The 14,367-nt window shown below is 40.2% G+C and overlaps 1 protein-coding gene across 5 annotated transcripts in view; it reads left to right on the top strand.

Annotated features, from left to right (window-relative positions):
- The window catches only part of ERR (estrogen-related receptor), a 29,777-nt gene that overhangs the window by 3,008 nt on the left and 12,402 nt on the right, over window positions 1-14,367 (top strand). The window contains exon 1 of one of the 5 annotated variants that reach the window (XM_043417519.1): window positions 2,222-2,794. The exons of 1 other annotated variant lie outside the window; for it this stretch is intronic. In XM_043417519.1, coding sequence (XP_043273454.1) covers window positions 2,756-2,794 — 39 coding nt within the window. In that variant the 5' untranslated portion in view covers window positions 2,222-2,755. Of the gene's footprint in view, window positions 1-2,221; window positions 2,795-5,163; window positions 5,511-14,367 lie in introns of those variants that run through there. 3 more of the 5 variants (XM_043417517.1, XM_043417518.1, XM_043417516.1) reach the window with 3 other exon arrangements.

Genomic DNA, 14,367 nt, shown 5'->3' with positions numbered 1-14,367 from the left:
GGCCGTGTGCAAAAATCGTCGAAACAGTCAAGTTCAAGGCCACCGCCGACATCGCCGCCACTATACGTTTTTTGTTTTTTCGTCGCACGGAAAACCTCGCCCGAACGCGCGCTCGTGTTCGCTCTCCGCTGCTATTCAGTCCCGTGTTTTCTCTCCGTCTGCGCCTATCTCACGCGCCTCTCCTTTTCTTTTCGTTCTTCCGTCCCCGCTCGAATTTTTCGCTCACTCGGCCTCTCCTCGACGTGCGTTTATTTTATACATGTATTTAACACTCGTTTGCCAACGCCCTAGTCCAAATATAGAGCACCCCATCCTAACCAAACTGCGGCAATAACGGCGTCGAACACAACATTCCGTCTTTCCTCCAGTCATTGGATCATTTCTGACCACACAATTGCCCAAAAATTTAAATTACTTTGACTCGAAATAAATCACGTCGGATTCTGTGCAATATCATTGTGCCAAAAATCCTTTTTATTACAAATCCTGGAAATTTACTCTCGAGTAGTCGGAACATCTTTCGGTCACGAATGAATCGACTTTTTTCAGTACTTTTGGCCTCTTCGGAGCCGAAATTACGAATACGAAGTGGAAGAGAGTTCTGGAACGGGAACTATTCCGAAATGAAATTCTTTCTATGCGGGTTTTTTTTTCCCCGAGACATTCGCAGATCCTCGATGCCCAAATGAGTTATTCGTTTTTTTCTCTCTCGGTACGCTCACGCATTATTGAAAACGACGTTATCGAACGAGCTCGTGAGATCAGAATCTCTGGACACGATTTTCGGCGATGAAGATTCGATCAACGACATTTTTCTTATTTTATTTTTATTAATAAACTGATTTTGTGCAACCTTGTGATACGCACCGAGCTTGTTGTTCCGAAAGTGACAACGTGGATATCGATCTCTGTAGGGAGGGCGCACAATCGATTCGATCCTTTTCAATTCAAGTGCCTGAGCCCGTAGACAAAAATCAATTTTTGCCTTTTTAATTACTTTCGAGCTCTCGCTCGCTCTCGAATCGGATGGTTCGTCGGACCGTGTTAATAAGAGGTTCGTTTCACGAGCCGACCGTGTCGGCACATCTCGTGAAATTCCTTCGAACGATGCACGCGTGTCGAGTCAATTATCATCTGGAAAAAGTCAACAACTGTGACGTACCGAAAAGCTTTTTTTCGATGGCGAAAAATTCGACATTATCCGCGGGGTATTTGCTCAGTGTCTCGTAGCGTCTCAAGGTCGATCTGCGCCCCGTTCGATTTGTTTAGACGGGAGAAATTCTGACGCAGCAGATATCGACAGCATTTTGAAAATCATGTTTTTCCTCCAATCACTCTCATCGAAACGGGAGAGATATTTTTATCTGAACTTGAGCACTTGGGAGTGGAATAAAAACCGAATTTTTCGGAGATTCGTTTTTTCTCACTTTCCTTTCCCCTGCGTCGTGCGAAATGTGCTCGAGCTCGTTTAACAAGTTCCGGTGCAATTCCGCGGCGGTTTTCCCTCGTTTGAGCAGCTGTTTCATGCTGTAATTAAAAATTATTGTCCTCCCCCCCAAGTGTATTTGATCAGAAGACGTAATTTCATAACGGAAATGTTTGTTGAACGAATGTTGACACGTGAAATCGACGTTATAAACTGTCAGCATCGAGCGCAGGTCGTGAATAAAACTCACGCACAGTTCTCAAAGACACAGTGACACAGCAAAAATTTCGGCTGAATGAAAAAGATAAAAAAACGAGGATTACGAAAAACGGAATAATTAAACGGTTCGAGAATCTGCAAAGAGACCGTTGAAAGTTGAACGAAATGTCATTTCTGCCTCCTCACAACTTCGTCTCGGTGCATTCGATCGAATGATTTTCCCATTTGTCAAAGAGTCGATTTGGGACCAGGCTCATTTCCTGCAAGCTAAAATAAAAAAAAATCCCGCCCAAAAAATGTGCAGTTTTGGATGAAATAAAATATTTTAATGATTTTCCAAACTTGAGATTCTCCGAAACTCGGAACGATTGGAAAAAAATGGATTTTCCAAGAACGATTTTAACGCCGAATCGAAAGATCCGTCAAGATATTAATTTTCGGGACAGCGTTTACCCATGCAGCGTTTATTTGCAGGAAACGCGGATTCTCGGTGATTGGTGCTGTGCCGAGCGCGCGCGTTATACCGTTGTATATCACAGCACATACGACACACCGGCTCGGCGGTCTAGCACCGGCGTTCGCAACAGTCGTGCGCGGCCCGTCGAGCCGCAAGCATCTGTTTTTTTTTCAACTCGCGTTATGACGGTGTGTATACATCGATACGTTTATATACACGAGCATAGAGCTCTACGAACACACACTTTTCAGTATACATAGCAAAACACTAGCGAGAGAGGGGGCGGGGTGGATGAAAACCCGCCAAAATCACTTGACCAGGCGTTCCGAAACCTGCTCTTGACCAATCCGTGCGCCCGTGAGTGTGTTTACGCGTGTTACAAATAAACGTACTTCATATTTTCACTGTTTTAACAAAGAAACATCGACATTCCGGAGTTTCAAACTGCGCTATTGAGTGTTATAAATAATATTTATTAAATAAAATTGACAAATGGAAGAAGAAATAAAAAAGAGATGAACGAATATTAACGAGAAACGCATTCTAAATAAGATGAGATGAAAACAACGAGCGTTGAGAATAGTTGACAGATTGGAGAAAGGCTCATATTATTTGAGCTCCGACACGGAAAATATCACATATTTCGACGAAGAATGTACGGCACTGCCATGGACTCCTGGATCTATGACGTGGTAGGTGCAGTAAAAGTGATCATTAAAAAATCAATTTTCCCCACGATCACGGGCTCGCTTCGGTGTCCCCCGCTTTTTATTTCAACTCTCGAATGCCCGCAGGGCATTCAGACGGGGATTATGCGTCCCACTTCGATCAGCTGACGGTGGTTTTTTTTATTTATTTTTCTTTATATTAGTGTCTCGAAAAATTTTGTCTGTACTTTTTGGGAGTTACGGACACCGTTCGTTGGACGTTGTCAAAATTCGTTGTGAACTCGCTCGGGTTATCGCAACTCATTCTGTCGTGTGCTCGGCTATCGACTACTTCACACTGTCGCGCGTTGCTGATTTCACTCAGAACTGCCGCGCGCGATTTTTCGCACAAAGTTCGTCCATGTCTTTGCTTTAGGTTAAGTCGGATTTTTTTTTAAAATGTGACAGTTGAAGGACACTCGGTAACAAGCACATTTGTTGCAAGAAAAAATCCACATTTCGAAATGAATTAGTATTGAATATTAGATCGTTTAGAAAACGGCTTCCGACGTCCCCCTAATTCCATAGCTGCCATAATTATCTTTAAATTATTCATTGATCGAAGTTTTTAGATGAGAGAAAAATCTTGAGTCTTTTTCACTGTCCTGAGCTCGAGCGAGTTTTTTCTTGTTTTTTTGTCAACTTCGTCCTCGCCACTCATATTTTCAAGTTTTTATTTCAAATGTGTCATTTCGAAGTCAAAAGTAGTCTAGAAAACAATTTTTCTGGATCTTTTGTCCCTCGAATGGAATTTTTGCACTGGTGTGATTGTTCGTGATATCTCCTGGATGCGTCTTTCCGCTCTCCCAACTCGCAGCTTCATGCAATGTAATCGCGTGTCTGATGTAACTTCGCGCATATATTCACTGGTACTTTTATGTAATCGGTAGAGTTTCGATCGTTCGACATAAATAGCACCATTTTGTATGTTGGAATCGTTACTTTGTACATCTTTTAGTGAGAGAACGCTGTAAAAATCGAAGGTCATTATTTTCGATATGTCACTGTGGATTGAAACTTTGTCCTTGGAGCAATATGATTTTGACAACTTTGGATCGCTCGTTATTCGCAAACTCGATTGTCTTCATAGATCGTCTTTCAAATTTTAGAGTTTGAATTTTCTGACATCACAAACCGCGCACGAAATGTCGATAAAATTTTTTACCAACTGTTTTCACTCGCACACTTTTTATTACGCTCCCTCTCTCTCTCTCTCGGTTTTCGATTCTATTTATTCTCTTTGTTTGGATGTTGCGAGTGGCGAGGTAGAAGCCAGCGAAGTTTGGTAGTAATCGGTTCACGTGCCCGAACGCTGGGCTGCGACGAGAACAACAGCAGCGACCCCTGCTGGCTATTTGAATTGGGGTTAACGCATAAACACATCAGCACGAAAAAACAATTCGGTCTTTCGACTCCCTTTTTTTTATTTTATTATCGCGGAGCAGATTATCACAAAATCATCGAGCACAGAGTCATTGCTCAATTCGCAATTCTCGAATACTGGTGAGCAGCGTTGTAATTTTTTTTTTTTTTAATTTTATCGGTATGAAAATTCGGCCGTGGCTGGACTCGAATCTTTCGTAAACTAATGGAAACATCGGCAAAGTGTAAATAATTAAAATTGCCATTTTTTCGAAAAACGTGTAGAAATTTTACTTTTGCATCAGCTGCAAAATATGCGTACTAATGACATTCCCGCGAGAAAGGTTTGAATTCCTGCATTCAACATTGTTCTTTGTTTAACAAAAAAGAATTTCATTAATTTTTTTTTATTTATTTTTACTTTTTTGTAAAATTTGATGGTTTTATTTACGAAAAGAAAATGATGGTATTTGAAATATTGTTTGTTATGTTGAAATTATGGTAAATTTTTTACAAAATTGTGGTTCGCAGTGACGAATGGCGAATTTTTCGAGACAAAAATCACGTTGCCTAAGTGACGGATTCGGTGATAAAAATTTGGAATATTAACGGGATCCGATTGGCTGTGAGGCGAATGTAATTGAAGACGAATAAAAGAGAAAACTGCATCGAGGCGAAGCGTCGTGTCAAAGCAGTGAGAAGGAATCGTGAATTGGTTTAAAACCCCTCGAGAAATAGGCTCGTCTTGCTGCGCGCTCATAGGACACGAGTTGGCGAGAATGAAAAGAAAAAATACTGTTTTGACGATTGCACGATGAGCTCATTCGTAATAAAAGCGAAGAGCGCGCCAAGGGGCATGTACCCAGCCGTTTGCGTTTCTCTCCGTTTTTTTTACTTTTTTCCTGCGATCTCAGTCGTTCGCGTTAGTCACAATAGTGTTCTCTCGCTCACCTTCTGCATTTTTGTTATCGCAGAAACACTCGTGCGCGACTCCGTGCGCTATTCCTTCGCTTAGGCAGGAAAATACGTGCCGACAGAGTAAGCGGCTCTTGTTTTATGACCGACGTGTGACAACACCGACCAAGTTACGACCCGCATCGCTGAATGCGCTCGATATTTTTACGTTTGACTAATGAAACCGTTGAAAAAATCTTGGAAGTTGAGTTTTTTTGGGAAACTTGCGAAATGCCACTTCGGAGACTTGGAACGCAAAGAAATACACCGAAATTTCGTTGCATTTCGAATCTTCTTCAAGAGCTCAGAGATTTTTCCTAGTCTCGGAACTCTCGTTATTCGAAAACAACGAATTTCATTCTCGCACGTCGACTTCGCCGTCTCCGTAAGTTAGTCGAAGTTTTACTGGTTCTTTGTTCTTTGAATTCGAGATTGAGGCAATTTGCTGAGAACCCAAATTTTTATTACGAATTATCCTTTGTTCACAAATTAAGGGAATCATCATTTTTAAACGGTGTCATACATTTGTGAAATGGGGGACCGAAGAACAGATCTGATCGATTCCTCACTCGAACGTGCTCTAAGAGAAAAATATTTTTTGTGACCAATAATTTTTCATTCGGCTCCGACCAAACCACGCTAAATTGAGGTTTTAGAGAGACTCTTCGTGATACCCTCGCTGTAAACAGTACTCGGAAGACACAGGGACAAAGATTTTTCGGTATATTCGCACTGGCGACTTTTGTTTCGAAGTTTACAAACACTCGATTCGAATTGTTGTCCACCGTCGGTGCTCTTCGGAGAAATCGAGTCTCTAGTGGTTCCCAGTATCCTCGCTGACCTTGACAGCCGTTCACGTATTTTGGTCGTTACGAACGGGTTCGAAAATGCAACATTTTTCTTTGTTTGAAGGAGTTTTTGTTGGCAGACTCTTTCGAAAGTCTTCGAGCGCGTTTCGTATTTTTTCGAAAATTTGTTTGTGCCCATTAGGTTCTCGCTCTCCGTTCGGTCATAATGTTAGAACCGCTAATTTTCAATCATTCGAAGTTTCCAAGTCGAAAATGTCTAAAGTGAGTTGTTCCGTTCGAATAAAACCATAAAAATTTGGCCGGAAACTGAAAACTTGGACAGCGAGCGTCAAAAGTCACCAGGTTTTCGAAAATATTTTTCCCCAACGTTACAGTCCTTCCGAAATAATGGGCATAGACGTTGGCTCTTTTCCAAAAAATCTCCTGTCAAACAACGATCATGTTTTAACAATGTTGCTCTCCCACCGGATTAAAGTGGTTTTCACATGTTTTGTGTCAAACGATGACACATTTGGGATTTGTACCACGGTCATAAATCATGCAGCATTTTGCTCTAACGATTAGTTACTTTTTTCAAAGTGGATCTCTTTCGTTCAGGTGCGAGAAAAAAGAGGCTCGAAAAAATGTCGCAATTCTCGTCGTTGTTCTCTTCAATCGTTCGAAATTAGCTTTCGAAGCTTTGTTTTCAAATACCATTCGAGTTGATATTCAATGAATAACAATTGGCAGTGAATAAGAATTTCGTGAGTGCGATTCAAACTGAATCTGTTTTTCTTCGATTTCGTTTCACTTGAAATTGAAAAAACCATCACAATTTTCGTACAGAAAATGGCCATTGGGAAAGTCGGTGGCACAAAATGAGTTTTTTTCTTCGACTTTTTGCGACTGGCATAGAGAGAACGTAGTCGCCGTTCCCAGGGCGACGAGACGCAGATCGGGAAAGCGAGTCCCCCCGAATTGTTTTACTTCGTTAACCGGCGAAAGTTGGACGAATATCAATTCCAGAAAACTTTTTCAAACACCGCGACATATTTGTTCCCAAGATTTTCGATTTCGAGGTCGACGATGCTTGATAAAAATTCCGACAAATCGGACAATTCGATCTCGAGTGGATGGTAACTCGAGAATCGAAGAACAGATGTAGTCGCTGGCGGGGGGAGCCCGGGGATCGGGCGGCGTCGCGGTGGAGGATTACGCGTTGTGGTTTTCCTTACATTGTCGCGTTGGTGGGGCAGCGCGTGGCGTCGCGCGCGCGCGCCTACGAACACACGGACAAGTAAACACACACGCCGCGCTGGATTCGATGGGGGTGACGTCGGAGGGGCGCGCGGGCCGAGTCAAGTTTAAGGCCACGAGACGTCGGTGACGTCACTGGCTCGCTCGGTACACGGCTAACTTCTGCTCGTTGGCCCTAACCTTGGACAATATGTTGCCACCGGATAAATCCTTGAACGTTTTATACAAAAGACCATTTTCACGCAGCCAAATATTTCCAAGTTTGTGTCTTAGCTGGGCACTCGAGTGACAACTGAGTTTTTCAAAATTTCGGAGAAAACTCATTGAACGACGACACCGAAATTTAGTCGCCCCGTTTCGGTAAACGGTAATTGAACTCTGAACCCGGTTCATCGTTCATCTCATGAGACACCCCGATGACGACAACTCTTACATCGGACGGGAGCCAAAAAACATGAAGTTTCGGCACAAACGTCAAATCGATCCACTGCGAACCTTTTTTTCTCATTTTCGTACTAAAACCGGTACAACCAAATTATTTACGAAAAAACACACGAACTTGGCTCCAAGGCTTTCGAAACCGCTGATTTCATCCTCGAGATCATCGGTCGAGATTATTTTTCGCGCTTCGCGTCGATTTTCATCCGAATTTATCCGTGTGTCGCCTTCATTCGAAATCTTAATACTTATTGAGCTCACTCTGAGCGCTAAGACTGCAAAAACTCGGGATTTTCGAACGCATCGAATCGGTCGATCTGTTTGTGCTACATGCGATTCATGATATTTAAGGAGGGTGGATCACGAAATCAAAATAATCAGAATTTGATCAAATTTCGTGATAATCATCAAGTATACAAATATAATTTTTTTCAATTTTTTGCTTTCTCATAGAGGAAGCTATGTGATGATGAAATTTTTTTTCTTTCCAATTTTCAATGTCAATGTGCTCAAAATGTCCCAAAACATCGAAAAATCATATCTAGGAAAAATGTCCGTATGTGTGTGTGTGTGTGTCATGGCACTGCAAAATTAAAACGCTTATAACTCGGAAATGGTTTGAGATGCACGGCTACCGTATTGCACAGATGTTAATCTATACAAGCTCTCCATTCTCTGATAATTTTGTCAGGATTTGTAAAAAATTACGAATCCTACGACGTTTTGAAATTTTTATAAAAAGGGTGTCGACGCTCTAACTTTCGAAAATTTTAAGATTTATTAATAATTTTTTTTATATAAATAGACTATCATAATAGGAAGGTTGGTATTGAATTTGGAGAATATCGGTTGAGCGGTTTAAATTTTATGGTTTTTTGAATTTTACGAAAATATGAGTTTCTCAAAAAATCGTCCAACCGCTTCAATTTTTGGAAATTTTGTAAGATATCGTGTATAAGTCTGTACTTCCTCTATACTTTCCAGCAAAGTTGTCGGAATTATTTAATTTCAATGTGTTATGGCCGAGCCATTTATTTATAAATTATTTTTTAGATAGTTTAAATTATAAGTGTATTTTATGACTAAATCGTATATATTTCCGAAACCTTCAGTACGAATCGCTTCCTCTTGTGAAACCGAATTCTTTCTAGTATACGAAATTAACCTCTTTTAGTCAATTGCGAAACTCATTTCACGGAATCTACAAATTTCAAGTTCCCTAACCTTTAAGCAACGTAAACGAAATGCGCAATTCATTGCGAGAATCCGGAAAGACACCCGCTCACTTAGACCTACTTTTATATTTTTGCATACGCAATTGCTCAACAATTTAAATTCTTACTCTGCAATTTCCTAATATCGGAAGCATCGATAGAGAATCGGCAACCAAAATTAATTAGTCTTTCGCTAATCTTCGGTCTAAGCGGAGCTCCTCAGGTATCTCTACCTTGAGTCCGAGTCTTGTTCCAGGTTCTTGCAAGATAGTTAATAGTTACGCGTCTTCGAATCTTCGCGATCAAGCATCACTGCCCGAGGGTTAGTGAGGCACTGAGGTGCAGCGTTTCTTTACTTCTTGAAGGCAAATAAGAACTCATTAATCGATCATTTATATATCCAAACTTTCAAAGTACTAATAGTAAAATTCCAGCAATATAATTTCAATATCTATCATATACTCAAATTTATCGATTGTACTACGCGATTTGTGTACGTGAGTGTGCCGACTACACTGTCTTCGAGGAGACCCGCAACGCCCTGCGTCAGCACGTCTCAGATTACGCGTAGAACATCGACCCGTAAGTCCAATCTGTATCACCTTTTATTTCACATAATTCTTATGATTGTAAACAAGAGGAAGTTGACTGCGATCTTATTCGTCTGTAATCTAAATCCCCAATTCGGATTCTTCAATAAACAAGCTAACGTGTTACTTTTACTTTCTGTTTGTGTCTTGACCTATATCAATCTCCCTAAAATTCCATATTGAATATTAGCAACCGTCATAGGTGCGCCTAGTGCTTTAATAGCTATTCCGAACATCTACTCTTTTATTTTTCTCCCTTTTTCTCTATTATTTATTTGTTTATCTGAGAGATTAGTAACTATAATATTCGTTATTTCCCTCTCAGCCCTCTCGTTTTCACGTTTGGGCATAACAAATGTAAATAGAAAAACGATGAAAATTGAAAGTTGCAAACTGTTTTTTCTGACGGTTCGTCATTCAGTTTTTTTTATGGATTTAAACAGAGACGATAAATTAAAGTTCGTAAAAGAAGGTAGAGAAAATACATTATTTCCTTGTGTACAAAAAAAATGCTGCAAATTAAAATTTGCAAATTGCTTCCTCAAGATGGTCAAGATGCACGATGCTCAAAGCTTCCTCTGTGAGGAAGCCAAAATGAGAAATATAGCACCTCATAGAGTAAGCTTTGAGCATCGTGCATCTCGACCATCTTGAGGAAGCAATTTGCAAATTTTAATTTGCAGCATTTTTTTACCACGTGGTTATCGAATAATTGAGCGTTAAATCGAAGTTCTTATGCACAAGATGCATAACTGCATATATGTAAACTCTATGCTTATAGACGTGAACTTTAGTGTTCAATTACTCGAGAGCTGTGTGGTAGAAAAATCTAAAAAAATGTACATTGTCTTATACATTTTTGAAGAAAACATTTACCAAATTTTATGAAATCTTAGAATTTTGAAATTCTTAATACTTTTAACATGGTTTAGCATGGCAACATCGTATCGTCGCGATCCACCCTCCTTAAAATAACGATAAAAACTTTAAAACATAACGCCATTGGTACTTGCGTAGAAAGGAACAGCGCGAGGATTGCGACATTCGTGAAACGTGATATCGAATAAATAAAATGGTGTAACGAATCGAATTGAATTGAAAAAAAAAGGAGAAAAATATTAATTAAGATTGTAAGAGCGTAAGGCAAGGTTGTCGCGTCGGCACATTTTTCGGCTGATAATTTGTTGAATTTCTTATTCATGACAGCAGCAAAAACGGTGGGCTTAATCGTCGAAAACGTTGTGGACCATTTCCATCGATTCACTTCAACGAGGTCGCGGTTCGTACGAGGCAAAATGATATTTTTCATGAAATTGGTTGCTCCGAGCGAATCTCCAATTTCGTATTTAATATCACAAAAGTTACGAAATATTCTCCCCCGCCGCCCGGATTCATGTCTCACTGACGAACCGAGAAGTATAATTGCGTACCTGCACAGCGACGATTTTATATAGCAACGACAGGAAAACGCTCCATCGACCATTTCCGCGCGTCCTTTTACGCAATCCACATTATTAGTACACGCTCCATTCGCTTTTCACACATTCGTACAGAAATGCAACGTTTGTTTTTTGTGCTCGTGCAAATGCTAATGATCATTTTTTCTTCTGGGCTCCGGATGATTGAAAATGAGTTTTGCGGGGTGCTCGGAACAGGAAAAAAATGCAGTTAAAACGGCTCGCGAACATGTTGAGCCTCCGAGCGATTCGGACGGCCGTTGTAACGAACGAGAAAACTCGACGTCCAAAACTTTAGCGAACTTTGAGCAAAAGCACTTTTCGGCCGGGCCTTCGAATTCTCCGAGTTTATCATCCAGACGGCGTCTCTTTTCGCACACGCGCATTCCCCGGCTCAATGTGCTGGATCTTCTCAGTTTTTTCTCAACCCTCTCAACATTTTGTATGATAAATTTCAGATTTTTTTATTACTCTCGAAAGTGGCCTGTCGATCGTCGCGATATCGAGAGGAAAAAGGCATAAAAGTGTGATTACTCGTTTCATAGATAACGATCGGTTTTTACGAGTATCTTTTCCTACGATAAGCAATTACGTGTTGGCAGATTTCTTATTAAGGGGTCTACCCTAATTAGAATTTTCAAAAAATCCTTTTTTTATTGCATTTTTCGAAAGTATCCATATTTAAGGAGTTTCGGTACAGGCGATACAATGTTGCCATGCTAAACCATGCTAAAAACATAAAAAATTTCAAAAAGTTTAGAATTTTATAAAATTTGGTGAACATATTCTTTAGTGCCAAATTTGACAATACAAATTTTTTAAGATTTTTCTTCTACACAGTTATCGAGTAATTGATCACTAAAGTTTAAGTGTATAAGCATAGCGTTTCCATATATATAGGTATACATTCCGGGCATAAGAAATCTGCTTTAATGCGTAATTACTCGATAACTAAATAGAAGAAAATTTTGAAAAAATTTGTGTTTTCGCACTTGATGTTGAAGAACATTATCACCAAATTTGATCAATTTCTTAATATTTTGACTTCTGTACTGAAACTCCTTAAAAGTATCATACGAAAATTTTATAAATATATGAGCAGTCCAAGGGCACTTTTGAGCGACGTTCACTCGGCTGTCTGAGCGCGCTAATACCCACCGCCCAGTGAAACGCGTTTTTCTCAAAATTACGTTTTTCGACGGCTCGATGATCAAATCTCCGAAACTATTCGACCGATCCTTACCAAAATTTCACCACGTGTTCTTTATGGCTATAGCTGTAGCGCATATCATACGAATTTTGAAATTTTGAACGGGACTATTTTCTTTTTTGCAAAAAACGATGTAAAAACGTGCTTTTTCGTAGTTTTTGGATAAATGGCCGCCATTTTGTCATTTTTGAAAAAAATCGTATAGCGAGCGCTACAGCCATTTACCTATTGAATCTAGAACCAATTTTTTTCTGATCATCCATTCCATAGATTTTATCAACAGGGCACACTCATGTTTTTTTGGATCTGTCTTCTCCCCCAGTTTTCTGTACGAAAACTGAGTAAAATAAAAATGAAAATAACATTTCTTGCGTACTTTAAGAGTGTATTTTTAGGCCTAACATTTTTTATATCCAAATTTATAATTTACACCGGTCAAAAATATTAGTGAAAATAGTTTTTTTTGCACGTCTAATCAGGGTCGACTCCTTAAAATCGATTAATCCCAATTTGATGTAATAAGCGCAGGCTTTTCGACGTGTATAACACCGAAAAACAGCGTCCGATAATCTAGTCCGATCCAGACTCGGATAAGCGAATTGTTTTCTTCCATTTAATCGGACACGAAAAATCAATGAAAATCGACAATTAATCTCTAGAAATGGTGCTTCTGAATGCTTCAAATTATTCAGGAAATATGTAAGCGTTGCATGAATGTAAATTTGAATATCGCGCATCCCAGTTTCGAGTCTCGAAGTTTTTTTCGCCTTCTCGAATCTCCGTTTCCTTCACATTTTTCGTCTGTTTCGCTGTCGAGACAAACGTTCGGTGGGAATCCGAGACGCCTCAGAAAACCATGCTGCAGGAATAGAACGCGATCGCGTTTAAATTTTCAGACTCAGGCTTCATTTCTATTTATGTAATTAGAGGAACGTTTAATTACCTCGAGTGCAATCGTGCTTACGCCTCGACGAACAGTCGAGTGAGAACATTTCGGAGCTCATTGAAAAACGCTCGTCTCGAATCGTCTTATAATAAAATGGAAAATTTTCTCAAAAAACTTTTCATTTTAAGGTCTTCGTATTTCGAAGCTATCCTCGAGTTTCAACGTTCAACACGAAACGATTGAATAAAAAAATTTCAAAATTTATCGCAGCCTCAAAAAATGCCACCATCCCGAAGCCCCGAAGTTTTCGTTTTCGTCACGAAGCTCCATTTCTGTACGGAGCATTCCAGAAATTAGTCACGTACAAATTTTTGTGAGAATTAATATTTTCGGATTTGTACACAACGATTGGCGAAGATTGTAAGTTTTAGTTTTGATCGGCAAAGTCACGAGTCGCTTTTCATGACGCCGGAGTCTGCAACGTTAGAGTCCACCGCAGTAATGTAAAAAAAACTCTCGAATAATTCCAGTAAATCTGAAATTTTCTTCCCTGCCGAATTTGCAATTCGTTGGACTCCAACGTTGCGAACTTCAGCGTCGTTGCTTTTCTTTTTTGTTGTTTCGATCAATTACGTGCAATACAATTATTGGTACGGCTGAAAATGGAGGAAAAGAAGGACGATTTAAAACGATTTCGTAAATGCACACGTGCAGTGAAACGATGTCGCAATAGGACGGGGGGAGGGCGACGAATCGATTGAATGTTGATCGATTCCGATGTAATCTTTGTGAGCAAAGATGGAAACTCTGTTTTCGTGCAAACTCAAATAATCGAAAGATATTTACAAAATTCTCGTTGACTCGCGCTTTCCGGCGCAATTCGTGCGTACATGCAAACGTACGAGGGGCGTCTTTATCATCGAAAAGATAAAAGAAGCCAGCCCCGGTGCGTGCATATTTATAGCGTGTGCAGTAGCGAAGCATGTTTCTCATCGGGTCATAAATATCCGAAAATGCGAGTGCATTGCGAACGAAAATGAAATGCCATCGAGCCGCCGGTTCGCCACGTAACTTCCAACTGTCTCGCAAACAGCCCGCAGAATTTCAATAATTCAAAGCAACTCGAGTCCATTTTTTTCCGCACTTTCGTAGTTTGTCAATCGCTCCTAATTCTTGGTAAATTTTTCATTCAATAACTGAGATCCACGAGGAGTACCCGAGGCACGCTCTTCCCCACGAAATAGACGGAAATTTCGAGAAAATATAGAACAAGTAAGCGCTCAATTATCCCCCGAGAAGTTTGGACATGGTCGCTCACTCGTGTTGAGATAACCATCGACGAGAGCTTCCAGGATTCGATGAGATTAGCCGCGGGAAAATATTCAGTCTGACTCCCTCAAAA

Source organism: Venturia canescens, chromosome 4 (genome assembly GCF_019457755.1).
Source record: "Venturia canescens isolate UGA chromosome 4, ASM1945775v1, whole genome shotgun sequence".
NCBI lineage: Eukaryota > Metazoa > Arthropoda > Insecta > Hymenoptera > Ichneumonidae > Venturia > Venturia canescens.
This window is presented reverse-complemented; position numbering and strand designations above follow the sequence as displayed.